Raw genomic sequence first — 19,086 nt, 5'->3', positions numbered from 1 at the left:
TACTTGACAAACCATTCGCTTTTCTACTTTCATTTTAAAGAAACATGTGTTTGATAAATATATCAAACTCTAAAAGTTTATGAAATTATTGATACTGTTTTAGTTTCGTTTCTTTAGCATAAATGCAAAGATCCATGAACAGAAGGAAAATGTTTTTTTTTCTGGGCAATTGAAATCAATCAAAACCAAAAAAATGACACATATCCCCTCACATAATTACATGTACATATATTTTATAATAATGGATGGTCCAATGCTTATCAATTGCAACATAAAGTGGCTGAAAAATTTTAAGATAATCCTTATCTCAATTTTGGTGGATGAGAAATCTCTCCTTTGAAATTTGAATAATATAACAATAATTTGAAGTTCCTGTCAATCGTTCAAAACTTCATAAATCACTATCCATAATTTCTTCAAGTCCTTTTCAACTTTTTTTTTTTCCTTTTAGATTTGCTTAAACCACATTTCAACAGTCATCTATAAATATCACTAGAGTAGTTAAAAAAAAAGAAAGAAAAAAAAAACTCAATTATTTGTTTCTATAATGATCTTAATTTTTATCTAGAAATTTTGCAAAAAATAATTGTATGTGTGATTAAAAGAAACTTGTGTGAAGTCCAAATATTTATATATATCTTTGATATCTATAATTTTGTTGCAAAATTTTTGTCTACAAGTTTCACAAAAACAACAATCTACAAAAATAATTGCTTTGATTTTTGTAATTATTAAGCTCAATTATTATTATTATTTTGACAGAAATTATTCTCAATTATTATTAATGTAAATGAATGAAAAGTCACAAAGTAGCCGATTGTAATTGTCAAGTGATTGATAATAGATTTATATAATTAATTCGAAGATAGTTTAAATAGATAAATCACAAATTACTATTTCAAAGATGGATGGTTCGATCCTCCACTCTAAAATTGTTGAACTATAAAAAATTTATACAAAATATACCATTTTTATTAAAAAAAAAAAGTACTTTTGCAATCACTTCTTAATAAATGCAATGTTTTAAATTAATTTTATAGCACATATTACATATATTTTTATTTTTACTCTCATTTCTGTGTTAGAATATTGGCTTGCATCATTCTAAAGGGAAAAAAAACGAAAAAAAGGCTTGCAATTGCATCGTGCTACCGCAAGCGTATGGAAAAAGCCCATTATGGGCCCAAAAAGATTGAAATGGGCTGGACCGAATGAACCGAACTGGACCTTCAATATTGAAATGAACCCAACTCACGTAAGGGCTAGTTCCACATTTTTAGTTGAATTTTCAAAAATATATCATTTTAATCGGCTTACCATAGTTATTACTGGAGCCTATGGATTGAACCACAAAAGTCAATTAGAATAATTTCAAGTTATTTTATTTTATTTTTTATTTTAGGTTCAAGACAGTAGGGATGCGGATTTGAACTTTCAATTTTTTTTTATTGAGTGTATACGTCTTAATTAACCAATTAAACTATGTTCAAGATTAAAATACAAGTAGTGGAAACTATATATTGCAACTTTCGTAAGAAGATAAAGTCATTTGGTTTATTATTCATTTCATCGTTGTATTTTTTTACATGAGAATCTCATATTATGTAAAATATGTCTTTTTTTAATACCAAAATTCAAGTTCTCTTTCTTTTCTCTTTATAAGCAAGAAGTCTTTCCTAATCACTGTATGTAACCTATGTTTCGAGTCAAGATCTTCTGATATATATTCTACTTTCCAATGCAGACTAATAATACTATACTCCAATTCATTTAACAGTTCAATCATTTACAAATTTTCTCTCTTACACAATTGAACCAAACTAAATTAGAGTGATTTGATCACACTACAATAGTCTTAGAGTTCATAATAACGCAACACAATTAAACACAAATGGATTGTGGACAACAAAACCTAATTTCGTTGTAGTTGTTAACTCTCCGACAAGATTGAAAATATTGAACCATATTCTAAATATATGCTTCACATCAACAAGGATTTGCACTAGTGATAAAAAAAGATCATGACCATCCAAACCCTATCTCTTGTTTCAATTTTGCCATGACACAAAATTTTGACCACCAAAAAGGGAACACAAAGATAAAAGGATCTTCATCCACAACTTCTAATAATCATCTTCCCTCAAGAAAATTTCCAACCTTTCAATTGCGCGTGCAATGGTGGAAAAAAAGGGCAAATTCCCAATTTGAATTATAGCTTTCAAGAGAATGAAACATGCCCAAGTTTGATTAGAAAATACAGGTTTTTTTCCATCGTAAACCTTCTATTTGATCATACAAAAATGTACTTTTTGTTTATAGAGATGGCTGATTTTGGGATTAAATTTTCATCGTGAAGTTCCAGATCTAAGATTAAATTATTCTATCTTTTTAAATAAGTTGATTGAGATATATTTTAGAAGAATAAAATGTAATTTATTTGAGTTGACATGATTACAAAATAAGATTGTTAGTTTTTGTTTATATTACTCACAGTCGTATATTTTTTATATGGATCAAAGATATTCAAACACTTTTAGTCAAATCAAGACGACTCTAAAGCACTCAATCTTGATTTGACCCGTGTGCTTAAATATTTGTGTATTTCCACCTTATTTTGAGTCATCACTTTATTCCTTCACAATGTAATATGCTCCTACCATATTTACTCAGTCAAATAAATAACAATCAAGTTAGGATTCTATCTATTGAGTCATGTAGAGAAAGTTCATGGTATTTTATTATTATTATTATTGTGTAAAGTTCGTGATAAATTGTAATATTTAGAAATTCAATTCTCAACCGAGTAAACATAAAAGTTTAGAAATTAAAATATAATTTAAATAAATAAATAAACTTTTTTTTGGACAAATAAATAAATAAACTTAAAGCTAGTTGAAGGAAATACTTTAAGATTTTATCACTTTTGGTCATTTTACTTTTTAAAACTTTTTTCTGTTTTTTCCTAGATCACCTCAGAAACATTTATTTTGGTGTCCAATGCGTGGTTTTAAAATGCGTTTGTTTTAGTCTTTATTAGAATTCTAACAAAAATTTTATATCCAATAAAAACTATTTAATACGAAGTTACGATGATTGTTGGAGGTAAAATTAAGTATTGACACATAGACACTCCTGCTTTGTTCGGGATTACCAGAAGGAAAAAAAACTATGTCACCTAATCGACTACCGAGTTGAGGAGGATGAGCTCCACCAACCTAAGGAATTCGACCTCAAGTCCGACAACCGACTTGAGGGTCTGACAGCCGTAACCATCGATCGGAACGGGTCCAACGACTTTGTCCTCCACTTGCTTATAAAAAAGACACTCCACCCCAATATTTCATGTATAATATTCTGCTCCGAGAATGACTTGCTACAACTTGTGCTCACACTAACTTGGATGTCGAAGTTTTGTTCTTTGTGTAGGTCCTACTATTTCGAAGGTCACACATTGACAGCTCATTCCGATTAGCATGTGACCGACCTGCAGTGTTTGGTGGAATATAGCATCAACAACCCTACTTCAAGAAATTTATTGAAAATGATATTTGTGTTGAAATTGTGATAAAAAAAAAGAGATTGAAAAGCAAAAATGGATCAAAACAACTCTTTTTAGAAATTTAAAACGAAACAAGTTGTTAGTAAATTAAAAAAAACAGTCGGAGAGTTTTTCTAATACAACATTTGTGATAGAGATTCAAATTCACATAAAAAATAGATGCGTTTTTAACCGTTGATAAAAGTAGAACCATTTGGAACTTGGAATTTGCCATTTGTAATTGGATTCTACCATTTTATGTAGAAAGGCAAACAAAAAATTGCCACGAACGACCAACTAGTGGGTGAGTCAACTCTCCTTCCAACTAAAAGTAAGAGTTACCATAATTATTAATCTATGAAATAGCAGCTTTTTATTAACCTCCACCCAAAAACTTAAGTCAATTGGGGTAAATTTAATTCGGCACAACCTTCTTTAAATACCCATCTCTCCAAATCTTCCCTTCCCAGATTTGCTATTCATCTTCAACCTCCAATGGAAGATCACAACGATGCTCCACTTCACACCAAACTCCAAGTCAAATTCACCAACAAATCAATCGTCAAACCCACCAATCCCTCGCTGGAGCCGCGCATTTTGCATCTCTCAAATCTCGATCTCCTCTCCGGCCGTTTTCCGATCACATATTTCTACTTCTACCGCCGCCCGACGACGGACGCCTCCGCCGTCATCCTCGAGGCTCTCAAAACCTCCCTCGCAGAAACCCTAAATCACTACAATCCATTCGCCGGTAAAATTCTCCCAAATTCCATCACAAACGAGCCCGAAATTATCTGCGATGACTCCGGTGCTCTGTTTGTAGAAGCAGAGGCTAATCTCCGATTGAACGCCTTGAATTTTCACGACCTCGACGATCCTCTGAAAGGCAAGCTCGTCACTGTAAATCCAGATTTCGCTTTACAGATTCAAATCACGAGCTACGCTTGCGGCGGAATTTCAATCACGTTCACGTTCGATCATGCGCTCGGTGACGCCAGTGCATTTGGAAAATTCCTTCTCGCCTGGTCGGAAATCGCTCGGGGAAAACCGATCTCCACCATACCAGACCACCGTAGAAACATCCTTCCTCGTTCGCCGCCGATTTACCATCCGAATCTCGACAAGACGATGGTGAAATGCACCATGGAAGATATAATGAACATTCCGACACTGAAGAAGCTAATCAAGAGGCTGTATCACGTCGATCGGACGAGCATTGATCGATTACAGAGCCTGGCGAGCTCCGGCGGAGTCAGGAGGACGAAAATCGAAGCGTTCTCTGCGTACGTTTGGAGAATTATGGTTTCCGCCATGGAAGCAGAGCATTCGACATGCAAAATGGGGTGGTTAGTGGACGGGCGGAGCAGATTGGGGGGAGATCGAAACTACATGTCGGATTACATTGGAAACGTCTTGTCGGTCGCGTTTGGAGAAGCGAGCGTCGAGGAATTGAAGCGTAATTCGCTACCGGAGATTGCGAGTGTCGTCCACGAGGCGATTTCGAAGGCGACGAACGAAGCCCATTTCTTGGACCTGATTGATTGGATCGAGTGTCACAGGCCTGGGCTTATGTTGTCGAGGAATGTATTGGGCCTTGGTGGGCCGGCCCTGGTTGTGTCGTCGGGCCGGAGGTTTCCAGTTGCTGAATTGGACTTTGGATTTGGAGGCCCAGTTCTGGGGACGGTGGGCTCGACTGTAGAGAGAATAGGAGTTAGTTACTTGAATCAGAGGCCCAGTGCTAAGGGCGATGGGTCGTGGACAATTTCTGCCATTTTAGAGCCCCAATTAGCAGCGGCTTTGGAGCTGGATTCTGTGTTTCGGCCCATGACAGCAGGCATCCTTGAACTTTAATGCCTTCTTTAATACTTCTTGAAAAAAATATATGAGAGACCGGTTGGCCATAACAAAAAATATACAATAAACTTAAAAGTGGATGTGACATGAAAATGGATTAAATAGAACCAAGAGGATAAATTTCTTAGAAAGCATGTGAGTGAAGACAAAGTATACTAAAGATTGTTGCGTGTCTATAGAGACAATCTTCATTTTCTCGTAGAAGGAGAGGAGACACATGCCCACAAGAACAATGGAGGAAGAGAAGAAACACCAAACATGCTTCACCATAAGGATTTTGCATTTTAATTTTATTTTGGACATAAGTTTTTCATTTGACATTCGAACGATATCAAAATATATTGGAATCTCGCAAATGTATTGGAATCATCTCTCAAACTCTACAATATACACTATGAAACGCTATATAATGAAAGATCGACTAAGAGAATAATGACACTTCCAAACTTAATAAGTAGGGGTAAGAATCGTATGTTGACACATTTCAAGGAAGTATTGTACAGGGAAGAAAAATTTATGGTGTTAGAGTAATTGAAATATAGTAATAATTGATTGCTCTAACACGATGTTACTATTTAAATTTATTTAAATTTAGGTTAAAATACTATTTTGGTCATGTATATTTAATTTTGATTCAATTTAGTTGTTGTATTTTTAAAATATTAATTTTGGCTCATAAACTTCAAATTTTTTCATTTTAGTCCATGTGGGTCCCTGTACTTAAAAAAAAGAAAAGACCATTTTAGTCCCTATTTACAAAATTTAGCATAAATTATACCTAAAATAAAAACTTTTTAATATAAAATCATGATAATAGTTCATACAAATATTGAAACCTTTCTTATTGAAACATAGTCGTTGGATGAAAAAAAGTAAGAATAAAAAATTAAAAGTGATCCAGATTTATCAAAAAAGTAAGAATAAAAAAATAAGAGTAATCTAGATTTATCACAACTATAGAAAATTTTAAAGTACACGAAGTAAATTGAACCAATATTGAACATACAAGAACCTAAATAAACAAAAGTTGAAAGTACCGGAACTAAAATGAATATTTTAAAACTACATGAACCAAAATCAATTAAAGAAGCACGGTACCAAGTAGTATTTTATCTTTAAATTTAAGGATTAAAATTTTCTTTGCAGGAAAAAAAAAGGCAGCTAGGATCGTGTGAAAAAAGGGGCAAAAAGCCCAACAAATGTGGTCCAAATATGTGGGCCAAAGCCCAATTTAGCAGAATATTGAAAGCGTCCAACCCACCATAAGCACATTTCCGAGCAAAACCAGCCGCTGAATTTCTTGTCTCGTGGCCCAACTCCGGGCGTCCACGTTCTCCCCGCCCGCCCTCTCCTCCGCCTCCGATCTCACAGCTTTTCCTTTCATTCAATTTCAGACCCTAGCGCAAGCGCAACCCCCGGCCTTAACAATCCCAATTCATCATTCTTCTTCTTCTTCTCCTTCTCCCTCCTTCACTGTATCCCTTCACTCTGTAACCTTCGTTCTTCAATGCATTTGACGAGATTTAAAATCAATAAGACAGTTCCTGTATTACTCCCCCTCTCGCGTCGGCTCGCCTGTGTTTTATCCACCCAACCGCATAAAGAACACCACCAGGACCCGCCATGGCAGTTCCAGGATCAGTTGCTCTATTGGGTATCTTCTGTTCTCTCTAATTCGACTCTGGACTCTTCTAAATGTAGAGCCCTCTTGCCCCATTTGTCCCCTCTTGAGTTTGATCAGCTGTTCTTCTCCGTTGGATTGAGAGCCAACCCCAAAACTTGTCTTAATTTCTTTTACTTTGCGTCCGGTTCCTTCAAGTTTCGGTTTACCATTCGTTCTTATTGTATATTGATTCTTTTGCTTGTTCATTCCAAGTTTTTACCCCCCGCGAGGTTGCTTCTGATTCGTTTGATAGATGGGAAGCTCCCGGTGTCGAATTCGAATTTGAATTCGGATACTCTTCATATTGAGATAGCTAATGCAATGTCAGGTTTAACTTCAGTAGTTGGGCGGTTTGAGTGGACACAAGCGTTTGATTTGTTGATACATGTATACAGCACACAATTCAGGAATCTTGGCTTTGGTTGTGCGGTTGATGTGTTTTATTTATTTGCCCGTAAGGGAATTTTTCCATCGTTAAAGACTTGCAATTTTTTATTGAGCTCTTTGGTGAAGGGTAATGAACTTGAGAAGTGTTGTGAAGTATTCGAAGTGATGTCTCAAGGTGTTTGTCCGGATGTTTTCTTGTTTACCAATGCAATAAATGCCTTGTGCAAGGGAGGGAAGATGGAAAATGCCATTGAATTATTCATGAAAATGGAGAAGTTGGATATTTCTCCGAATGTTGTTACTTATAATAGTATTATTCACGGCTTATGCCAGAACGGGAGATTGGACGATGCGTTTGAGTTCAAGGAGAAGATGACAATAGAAGGGGTAAAGCCAAGTCTTATAACTTACAGTGTGCTTATTAATGGTTTGACAAAGCTGGAAAAATTTGACAAGGCAATGCATGTTTTAAACAAAATGATTGATGCAGGTTTTGTTCCGAATGCAGTTGTGTACAATACTTTAATTGATGGATACTGCAAAATGGGCAATATAAATGAAGCACTTAGGATTAGAGATGTGATGATATCCAAAAATATAACTCCTACTTCAGTTACTTTATATACTCTCATGCAAGGGTTTTGCAAGAGTGATCAAATCAAGCAAGCGGAGAATGCTCTGGACGAGATATTATCACAAGGGCTATCTATAAACCCTGTTACTTGTTTTTCGGTTATTCATTGGTTATGTACTAAGTCTAGGTTCCATTCTGCATTGCAATTTACCATGAAGATGCTATCGAGGAACTTCAGGCCTAGTGATCAGTTGTTGACCATATTAGTATGTGGGCTCTGTAAGGATGGAAAACATTCTGAAGCAACTGAACTTTGGTTTAGGCTATTGGAGAAAGGGTCTCCAGCGAGTACGGCAACCTCTAATGCTCTAATGCATGGACTTTGTGGAGAAGGTAACATGCAAGGGGCTGTCCGGATACTCAAGGAGATGTTGGATAGGGGTTTTCCATTGGATCAGATCACGTACAACACGCTTATCTTAGGTTGTTGCAAGGAGGGAAAAGTTGAGGAATGCTTTAGATTTAAAGATGAGATGACTAAGCAAGGAATTGAACCAGACATCTATACTTGTAATTTCCTATTGCATGGACTGTGCAATGCAGGAAAATTGGATGATGCTATTAAGCTTTGGGATGAATTCAAAGCTAGTGGATTGGTTTCTAATGTTCACACTTATGGGGTATTGATGGATGGACACTGTAAAGCTAACAGAATGGAAGATGTTAAAAAATTATTCAATGAGTTGGTCACTAAGAAAATGGAGCCGAATACCATTGTTTATAATATATTAATCAGAGCATACTGTCATAATGGAAACATCGTTGCAGCTTTTCAACTTCGTGATGAAATGAAAGGTAAGGGAATTTTCCCAACTTGTGCCACATATTCTTCTCTAATACACGGGATGTGCAACATTGGCCGTGTTGAAGATGCAAAACATCTTATGGATGAAATGAGAGGGGAGGGATTGTTGCCGAACGTTGTTTGTTATACTGCATTAATTGGTGGTTATTGCAAGCTGGGACAAATGGATATAGCTGAAGCTACCTTGCTCGAGATGACCTCTTTTAAAATTAAGCCAAATAAATTTACCTACACCGTCATGATTGATGGGTACTGTAAATTAGGGAATATGGAAGAAGCAAATAAACTTTTGAGCAAGATGAAAGAAAGTGGAATCATCCCAGATGTTGTTACTTACAATGCCTTGACTAATGGATTTTGCAAGGGGAAGGACATGGATAAAGCTTTTAAAATATGTGATCAAATGTCCACTGGAGGATTATCTTTAGATGAAATTACTTACACTACTCTCGTGCATGGTTGGGACCGACCTACAGTTACCAGCCAAGACTGATCTAATTTCTGCAAAGGTTCTTCGTTACTTCATTATTTGTTGATACCGTGATAACTGTTTTCTGTGCAACTGATCTGAAAATTCTGCTTCTGCTTCTATATTTGGTTTTTATTTTACCAGTGACCAGATCCCATCCATGAGTATTGTTCTCTTTGTACATTCTGAAATCTTGGAGACTGTTACACCCTCTCTCCTCCGAATGGAGGAGCCAAAAACGAAAGAACCATCTTTAGTCTCTGGAGGTTGGTAGACTGTATTTTATAGTGTAGGCAATTTCCACTTTGTTTATTATATATCATTAGTTTATATGTAGGTTTGATACAGGTGAAGCATATGTTTTGAGAACTTGGTTTTATGCTTGAACAGATCAGGAAGTGCTCAGCTACTATGATATAGCATGTCGAAAACATAAGGCGCTCTATTTGGATCCTCATGGACAGAAAAAGGTCTCAATCAATTGATAATGATCAGGTGGCATTATTTTCTCGACCCAAACCTAGATCGGATCTGGTATGCCATTTTTGTTGTTATATACCTGGCATGGAATGCTGGAACAGGATTTTTCATGACTTGTAATGAGCATGCATAGTGTTGGTTCAATTTTCAGGGTTGAATCTGTACGTAGCTGTTCTCACAAATAATGTCATATTTGACGGTTGTTCATAAGAACTACTTCTATGGAACGTTGGGGTCGAGACATAAATTGCTCAGTTGCATGGACATGTAAGTTCATCTACTCCATCTGATCACTTTTGTACTCTCATCAATCAGTTTGTGCTTTCTGTTATTCTTCTTTGATTTGAGATGCTGTTGCCATTGTATGCGTTTTTGTTGATAAGCTTCACCTAACCACTAAGCATTTGGAATTTCAAGCCTTCTCAGTCTCAGAACTGCACAAGGAATAAAGTATGCGTAATATATGGAATTTCAATTCCACTAAGAACTTGGAATTGTATGCGTTTTTTTTTTAGTTATGGAAGAAAGTTCTGGCTTGTAGGAAATACAAATAAATTAATCAAAGTGAACTCAGCAATCTGGATAAAACTAGTTTAGTTATTATTTTTTTTTTGGAAAAACTGCAAAAGGAAAAAACACCTCTAAACAATATGAATGGTTATAATTGTACTGTCAGATCTATGAATTCGTTTCAATTAAAACCCTATCATTGTAACTTGGTTAGGTTTAATATAACAATTTCTATAATTGCAAACTCATAGCTCAGGGTGATTTAGAGTCTCAGTTTATAATTTAATTATAACAACCTTATAGTTCAGGGTGGTTTGTCCAGTTATTCATATTGCAACTAAAAATGTTATAACGACAGAGTTTAATGACAATGTTTCATAAACTTGACGGTAATTGCTCAAATGGAAAGTTTGAGTGGTTTTAAAAATTTTCCCTTCTGTATCCAGTCTGCAAAACTCTCTGAACCTCTGTTTGCTTTTGCTTTTGCTTCATCTTGAGTAAATCCATGTTCTGTTTACCATATAAATATTTAGCAAATGGCAACTGCGTACTTGTTTCGTCTTATTGCTCATTTGCAATTGTCTTTTTTAAAATTTTTTCCTGAATATTACTTATCCAACTCATCTAATCTCTTGTTTTGTCTTCTTTATTCATTGATCATATTAACAAATATCTCTCTTTATTTGTGATATATTTGATTCCTTTGGTTGGTTTAAGCACAGCCTGCCACAGACTTCCATTCTCGTAGATAAAATCTGATTCCGTAACGAAAAAATGATGAGATTGGTCAGTAATATGAGAACATCTTTTGGATAATTACAACAGAAGAAACCATGAACAAGATCAGAAAATCATGGATAAAACAAAAATAGATGAAGAAGAAAGAAATAATCTTAGAAGTGTAGAAAACCAAAGAAACGCATTAACAATTTCGAGCAGATAAATCAATGTCAATATCTTCTGCATTTGGTTATCAGTCAGAACAGTAAAAATAGATCAATCAATTTGAATATCCTTTTTATCCAATCATTAGTCATTTTTTACGAAAATTAGAACTTATGATAGAGGAGATCAATTTAAATCTAATCAATATTCTAGGAGTTCAAATGCTTATGAAAAAATGTATGTAAATCATATTTGGATGGTATTAGATTAAATATGAATGGTTTGAAATATTCATTTTGAGCAAATAAAATGTGGGGGTGGCTTTGTTGGCAAGAGTTTGTGGTGTCTTGGTTATACCAGATTAGAGGTTCGAACCTTCGAGTGAACTTAATACTAAAAATCCTCATGTCTCCCACGTCCGAGTCTTGGGACGGGCGTGGCTGCTCCAGTATAGGGGGAAAAGTTCCAACTTCTGGTTATGAAGAAAAAAAATGTAGACTGTGAAAGTAATCATGTGAACTATCCTTCTTATGTGTAGAAAAATTTGGAAAGACATGTATCGTAGGATAAGAACTTTGCCTTCTGCTAATGGAAACATTATTCACTCTTGTTTCCTCTGATTTCGCAGTGGTATTCCAACCTACCCAGTTGGTGAATCAGTTACGGCCCCATGGAAGTTGAATAAGCCCTTCATTCTGTGAGTAGCCTCAAATTGCTTAAAAATGTATGTCATAAGATCGACCATTTGGCACAGTTACGATATATCTAATTTTTTATTTTCTTAAAGCAGCTTGTTGATCAATCATCTGATTAGACCAATACCTTCTTGTTTGTATACCAACTCATCAGAAAGCTTGTAAGTACAGTTGATTCTAATTCATAATTTATCACACAACCACAAATCTTCTGCATTTCTCTGTGCTTGTTGTTGATTTGTGAATCTTGGTGTATACCTCCGAATTGGACTTATTAAGGTTAATTGATACAATTGCTGTTTATAAATGGATACTGTCCAACTTAATCGGTTTAACAACAACAAGGCCTGCAGCTTTTGCTCTATTTGCTTTTTGTGAATTCAAAAGCAAAATATGAATGGAGCTAACAGGCCTTTGTTAAACACCATTTTAACTGTTTTCATCGTCAAACCTATTGACTTGCATGTTTACTGCAGCCCCACCACCATCAGGAATGCTTTCGAGGACCTTCTCGTGGCCTTTAGGGTAATAAATTCCAGTTCGAACATCAAGCATCCATGGAGTTGCCTCACCCGTCACATGGCTCTTATTGCTCTTCACTTCCTTGCTTTCTGTTTCCACTCTCTCCCTCATCATATCTGGTGAAGAGCTTTTCCTGTGGAAACCCTTTCGCCCGATCGGTCTGCCAACGAACACAACTAAACTAGTTGGACAAGGTAATGCTCTTTATCGGTATGCTATACGTGTTGTGTTATATATCTCAAATTGTACAAACGAAAACAAACCACATGCAGATTAACCTTAAAACAAATTGTACAAACGAAAACAAACCACATGCAGATTAACCTTAAAACAAATTGTACAAACGAAAACAAACCACATGCAGATTAACCTTAAAACAATCGTATGGAAGTGCATAAAGATTAGAGCATATTTGGAAAGCTTTGTTGATATAATTTTGGTCTGAATTCTAATTAAATGCATATCTTACTGTATGGAATGAACTCTATATCCTAATTCCTAGAGCAGGGGTGTGAGCTGTTAGTATAGATTGACCTTGTGCTAAAATCAATCGAGCCCGACAAAATAGACCATTAAACCATTCAGAACTGAACATAATGACCCAAAACCTATAGAAGCTATTCAAACCAAACAAGCTAATAATTAGAAAACCAAACTGACCAACAATGTGTGATACTTCAAACCGATAGAACTAAGTCGGTTTGCTCAATTTTCTCGGTTTTTTGGATTTCAGCTTGCACCTCTATTGTAGATCACACACAAGATGATGTTGAACATACGGGTAAAATGTTTTCTTTCAAACCTTTTCTTGTAGATGAAGAAAGACAAACTGATAAGCAGAAGAAGCAAGTTTCATTTCTGAGTTGAAGAAAGCTCTTACTTGAAGAACATGGAGTTCATTGTCTGGGCCCCTCTCACAAATGCAGTGGCCATATCCTTCTCCCAATGAGGTCAGTAAAAACTGTGATGAACAATGGGAATTTGCTTCTTTGAATTTATAGGTGAAAAGAGAGGCTATCCATTTCTCTCATCCCAATGAAGATTCTAAACAATGGGGGGGGGGGGGTTGGCTTTGTCCTTTTCACTTCTTATGCTATGCCCATTGCCCATTGCCCACTCCCCTTTGGAGTTGGTTTGTGAAAAAAGAACCTTTAAAGCTCCTCTGCCCATACTCCATGAGCACAAGTTTGGACTTGGGCCTAATGGGCTTTGTGACTTTGTGTTGCCTGGCCCATTGACGAAACAAACCATTGATTCTCAAGTAGACCAAGGATGGTTATAGAAATAATATTATTAAAGTGTAAAGTTATAGAAACAATGATTTAAAAAATGGCTGAATTGATATTGGATCTGACATCTCAAATGTACTAGTAATTCAGCCATTGTTGTAACTTTATTGTAGATTACTCTTCCCATTGATGAATGTTGGAATTGGCTGATGATAAGGCTTTCATGGCATGATACTTTATGAGTCGGTAAAAATTTAGAAGATAAGTAAGTGTATTAAAGAAAAAAAAAATTTGAGAATTTTTTCTATTTACTAGAAATCTGGAGGAAATTTTGATATTTTTTTTTCAGGTAGCTTAATTCCTCTCTAAATTTCTGTTAACTATAAGCTTTATTATAAGTTTATTTTTACGGAGCATAATTGAAAATTGTTAAAACATAAGAGACTAAAATGAAACTTGTTATACAATAGGGGCTAAATTGAAAAAACATCCCAACATTGGGATTAAAACACATATTTAACCTTAAATATAGAAGTCAATTATTAAATTTAACTGATTCATTCACTATAATACTGATTAAAATTGATGGATTTATAAAGGTTATTTTAAAAGTTCTGTAAGAGAAGACCTCCTAACCTATTGCAATTTTCTAGTGGGACTAATCATGTAGCATATGTTCCAATGTCCTAAATAAATAAATAAAAAATTACCATATTCATCGAAATTAATGTCTACCAATTTAATCTGCTACTAACCTAGAAGGGTTAAACATTATGGGGTATTATAGGAATAATCTTCATATCTGTAATAATTTATAAAGATTAAAAAGATATGTAAATATTAGTTTCTAAGTTTTGTGTAGGTTGAATATTTCTTGTAGCTAGATTTTCTCCATAAAAGAAAGAAGTGGGGTCCAACACTTTGATGACAAAATATGATTTGTAGCATCTCTTTCTCACCATAATCTCATTACAATAATAACTTTCAAACTTGAAGGACAGCTGGACGGTGTATTATTGTACGATTACTGCTTAGACCATTTTAGTACTTTTGTTAACATCGATGGAAATCTCGAGATGCCCCAAATATTTGTTTTCTGAAAAAAAATTGTAGAAATAAAGAGAGTTTGTAAAAATTATTCGTTAAAATATAAGCTTTGGTCTTGGAACTTTTAGAATTTTTATTTAGTTTTAAAGATTCTTTTATTTTATTATTATTATTATTATTATTATTATTTTTACTTTAAAAAGTATATAATAAGTCTAGAATTCTCAATTTTATGTTTAATAAGTCTTTCAGTTAACTCTTTTTTTTTCCAGCACTCAAGTGGTGATGAGATTGTACTATCTAAGGTAAAATGTTAATATGATGAAAAAGTTCAAGGGCGTAATATAAAAAAATCTTTAAAAGTTCGGTAACCTATTAGATTTTTCCTTTTTTTTTTTTAATGAGACTCCATCTTGAAACTTATTTGAATTTTAGAATATTTGTAGTTAGTATTCACAATCACGTTCAGTCGAAAGTATAGATTAACTTTATCGATATCATCGACCAACCTTTTGATTTTTTTTTTTTTAAATGGTTACACATGCGCATGGATAACACATAATAATGGAGAAAAGAGGTCCATGGTGGAACTTTCTCACTAGTCTTCCTCAGACATAGGCATTTGGGGGGACCATTTTTCATGTTAAAGCTCGTCTCCTGGATCAGTGGATCCACTCTTCAATTTTAACCAATTTATAACAGGGAATTTTAATCAATTTTCAGAAGTTTTCTCAGAATATTTGTCGAGCTCCACATTTCAAATCTTGATTTTAACATCTCTTTTTATTTTGACTTCTACTCTTTCTTTTTTCAATACAACAAATTGGAGATATAGGAGTTCAAATTTCCAACCTAAAAAATAATAATAACGTGGATGAACTATTTTGGAAATTTATTTTCACAATGTCTACTGTTTACAAATTTTACAGTTTTAGATTTCTCGATTTAAAATTTTTTTCAAATGTCAAATTTACCCTTTATTATAATTAGTCTTTTATTTACATACAAAATATTAATATTCCAAATTTGATTTTGTAAACATTAAATTATTGTGGGACTTAAATCAATCATTTTATAATCCCCTAATTTACTCTTTAATACATTCTACTCAAGAATGAAATTTATTACCAAATATTCAATTATTCTCATAATCCCCAAATTTACTCTTTAATATATTCTATTAAATAATGAAATTTATTACAAAAATATTTTTTCATTTCATTATAATTTTTGGCCAAATTTCAATACTATAGTCATTATATCATACATATATATATATATATATTTATATTTATATGAATATATAAACTATATCCGACTACTTTTTCATTTATATAGAAATATAAACTATATCCGACTATAAACTTAAGCAACATACACTTAACAATGGTAATATAAACTATAGCCATTATAACATATCCTTACAAAGATTTTAAAAATTAATTAATATTGAGGTGTAGATATAAAAGAATATATTAGTAAATTTGGTTATGAGTACCATCTTAAATGAAGTTGTTTAACGACAAAAGTGTAAATTTTATACATTCAATCCTTTTACGTAATTATAATCTTCAAATAGCCTATCAATGTACTAATGCAAAAAAAAAAAAAAAAGTAGATGTCGATTATTTTGAACTATACTCACGTTGACGTATTAATGATGGGATGATATATACGGGTGACCATTTACTGTAATGATGTGGGGTCTTGCATGTTAGTCACATTATTTGGGTCTGAATAAATTTTTTATTTTTCTTATTTTCATTCCTCAATTCATTCTCACATGGCCTTATATTGTCTTGGTTGTATTTTTGTTGACGTTTTTGAATATGATTGTACGTTAATTCAATCTTATCAAAGCATAATTGTCAGGCTGGAAAAAAGAATCTATTTGATGAATGTGTCAAGAATATAGGAAGGGGGAAATTTAATTAATTTTTTTTTACTTGGGATACTCCTGCCATTTAACCATGTTAGGATCATATCATTAATGATGTGGGCTCAAAAAAAAAAAAAGTGGGATCTATCTATATTAAAAATTTAGACAAAATACACTTTTGATCTCTAAAATTTATAGTGGGTGTTTATACGGTCGAAGTTTTAAAATTGACACTTTTTCGTTTTTGAATATAGTTATTAATAATATCCTTAGTATGCTTAGTTGACTAACATAAATATGAGTGCTGATATATCATTGGTTTGACAAAATATATTAATTTAATATCTATTTTTATTACGATGATTGAAATTTTCATCTTCTTCCCTATTATCCTCCTTCTCTCATTCTTCTCCTTTCTCTTCTCAAGTGAATCTCAACATTGCTGTCCCTCTTCGTCAATCATTGTTGTCGAAACCTCTCCCCAAATATGGTCCCTCTTCACTTTGGAACGAGGAAGTGTTCCTCGTCTAGATCTAGAAGAGGAATGCTTCCTTCTTCAATTTGGAAGAGGAACACGAACACTTCCTCTTTGATATGGATGAGAGGAACGACTTAATTTCTTGTCAGATTTGGAAAAGGAACACTATTCCCTGTAGAAATCTGAACGAGAAACCAATGTTCTTCGTTGCATCTAAACGAGAATCGAAATGAAAAACAAGAAGGATGGCAGTAGCGGTGAGGTTCGTTGGAGAAGGAGAGAAGAAAGAGAATAGGGAAGAAGATGGAAAGTCCTATCACCATAAAAATAGTATTAAATTAATATATTTTGCTAAACCAGCAACAAACAGTCAACTTAAACACCACATCTCTTAACGTTAGTCAACTAACGGTCAATATATCTTAGGAACCATTTAGAACCATTTTACAAACCTCAAAAACCAAACATGTTCTTTTAAAAATTTTGGAACTAAATAGACAATTACTCAAAACTTCAGGGTCAAAAAATGTAATTTACCCTAAAAATTATGGTTAAATAATATTTTGGTCACTATATTTTTTACTTTGGTTTATTTGTTAATGTAATTTCAAATTTCGTTCATTTTAATCTCTGTACTGTCAAAATCCATTTTAATCCATTCATTCTCATTTTGATCTCATTTCTTTCCTTCACAATCTTAGCACGACATCTCCACCCACTAAATTTCTTGAAACATAGCCATAACTTTGCATTAAAAGCTTTCCGTTGTATATAAAGTTTTTGTTAAGAATTTACGAATAAGGACTAGGTTGATCACCGTCTAAAATTACATATACTAAAATTGACATTTTAAAACTACAAGTAATAAAATGAACAAAAATTTAAAAGTACACTCATTGGAACGAAAGTTTTTGTGAAATTACTGAAATTAAGATAGTATTTAAACTAAATATTACGCATAGAAACAAAACCACAGCCAATAAAGAAAGATGCAGGTACTCCGATTAGGAAAGAATCCTCGAAACAAGTGTCCTCAAACATTGCCATGTCGGACCAGTTTGATTGTTAAATAATTAATGTGTGGGGGAGACTTTGTTTTTAAATAATTGTCCTTTCAATTTCCGATGGCCTAAAATTTCACAGGTCTCTTTTTAACTTAAAAAAAAAAAAAGTAATAATTGATTGGAACTTTGATAGTCATTTATGTTTTTTATTTTTAGTCTTCTGTCTTTGAAAAACAAAAATCATTTATTTTTTATTTTTAAAAAAACATGAAATCAAATAGGTTTGATAATCATTTTTTTTGTTTCTAAAAAACCAAAAATCAAACCATGTAAAGTAGAGATGACAATAGCGTGAGTGCGAGTGAGGATGCTCTCCCCATTCTTGTGCTTGTGAAAATTTTTAATCCTCATCTCTACCTCGTTCTTCGGTCCGAGAGATGTTCTTGAGAAAAATTATCGGATTTATAATTGTTTTTGGAATTTAAAAAATAAAAAAGTGTAATAAATATATATTAATAATTTAAAAAATAGAATCGGGGACGGGATTGGGACATGCATTTCCTATTTTGAGGCTTGACTCTGTGAAAATTTTTGTCATCCTTAATGTAGAGACATGAAAATACAAGTTTAGAGAGATGTAAATAAATTTTAGAGAAATAAATAAAAAAATTAGAAAAAAATTAGTTAAAGAAAAGTTAAAAACAAAAAGAGAAAAAAAAAGTAAAGTCGAGAGGAAAATATATGTTAACGAAAAAAATTAGAGAGAAAGGGAAAAATTATAGTGGAAAAAATTTAGAGATAAAAACAAGATTCAAAATATAATTTTTAGATAAAATAAATAAATATAGAGATAAATAAAAGTTAGAGTAAAGGAAAATTGAACAAGAAAAGAAGATATAATTTTCACAGAAAGAAAATAGATTAGGAAGAAAAAAAAGTTATAAAATATGACATTTTATAAAGAAAAAATTTAGAAAAAATATTAAATTTTTAAATAGAGAAATGAA

The 19,086-nt window shown here is 33.3% G+C and overlaps 3 protein-coding genes across 5 annotated transcripts; 2 read left to right on the top strand and 1 right to left on the bottom strand.

Moving 5' to 3' along the window:
• The first annotated feature begins 3,979 nt into the window (after positions 1-3,979).
• LOC111008304 (HXXXD-type acyl-transferase family protein) lies at positions 3,980-5,742 on the top strand. The gene has a single exon (XM_022280960.2). The coding sequence runs from the start codon at positions 4,034-4,036 to the stop codon at positions 5,387-5,389; it is 1,356 nt and encodes a 451-aa protein (XP_022136652.1). The 5' UTR covers positions 3,980-4,033; the 3' UTR covers positions 5,390-5,742.
• A 934-nt stretch (positions 5,743-6,676) lies between these two features.
• LOC111008305 (Tetratricopeptide repeat (TPR)-like superfamily protein) lies at positions 6,677-13,881 on the top strand. 3 transcript variants are annotated; one of them, XM_088118927.1, is made up of 8 exons: positions 6,677-9,390; positions 9,495-9,616; positions 9,741-9,884; positions 9,982-10,097; positions 11,854-11,922; positions 12,016-12,081; positions 12,397-12,636; positions 13,176-13,881. In XM_088118927.1, the coding sequence occupies exon 1, from the start codon at positions 6,900-6,902 to the stop codon at positions 9,372-9,374; it is 2,475 nt and encodes an 824-aa protein (XP_087975053.1). In that variant the 5' UTR covers positions 6,677-6,899; the 3' UTR covers positions 9,375-9,390; positions 9,495-9,616; positions 9,741-9,884; positions 9,982-10,097; positions 11,854-11,922; positions 12,016-12,081; positions 12,397-12,636; positions 13,176-13,881. The 3 variants fall into 3 exon arrangements, with proteins under 3 accessions (XP_087975053.1, XP_087975054.1, XP_022136653.2); XM_088118928.1 differs by having other exon boundaries at positions 12,013-12,081; positions 13,257-13,881; XM_022280961.2 differs by having other exon boundaries at positions 6,678-9,390; positions 13,257-13,881.
• LOC111008306 (F-box/RNI superfamily protein) lies at positions 12,088-13,463 on the bottom strand. Its single transcript, XM_022280962.2, has 2 exons — positions 13,323-13,463; positions 12,088-12,602 (listed from the first exon to the last, which is right to left on the bottom strand). Exons 1-2 carry the CDS (start codon positions 13,373-13,375, stop codon positions 12,350-12,352), a joined length of 306 nt encoding a protein of 101 aa, XP_022136654.1. The 5' UTR covers positions 13,376-13,463; the 3' UTR covers positions 12,088-12,349.
• Positions 13,882-19,086: the final 5,205 nt, after the last annotated feature.

This window comes from Momordica charantia, assembly GCF_013281855.1.
Source record: "Momordica charantia cultivar OHB3-1 chromosome 10 unlocalized genomic scaffold, Mcharantia_2.0 BLBB01000010.1, whole genome shotgun sequence".
NCBI classification, from domain to species: Eukaryota; Viridiplantae; Streptophyta; class Magnoliopsida; order Cucurbitales; family Cucurbitaceae; genus Momordica; species Momordica charantia.
Note: the sequence above shows the minus strand (reverse complement) of the source record. Positions and strands in the feature narration are given on the sequence as shown.

Excerpts from the sequence above, each read along its gene's own strand:
- LOC111008304 (XM_022280960.2), top strand. The coding sequence starts at position 4,034 with ATGGAAGATCACAACGATGCTCCACTTCACACCAAACTCCAAGTCAAA.
- LOC111008305 (XM_088118927.1), top strand. The coding sequence starts at position 6,900 with ATGCATTTGACGAGATTTAAAATCAATAAGACAGTTCCTGTATTACTC.
- LOC111008306 (XM_022280962.2), bottom strand. The coding sequence starts at position 13,375 with ATGGCCACTGCATTTGTGAGAGGGGCCCAGACAATGAACTCCATGTTC. Across the intron at positions 12,603-13,322 it reads ATGAACTCCATGTTCTTCAA|ACCGATCGGGCGAAAGGGTT; the intron begins GTAAGAGCTTTC and ends GTTCGTTGGCAG.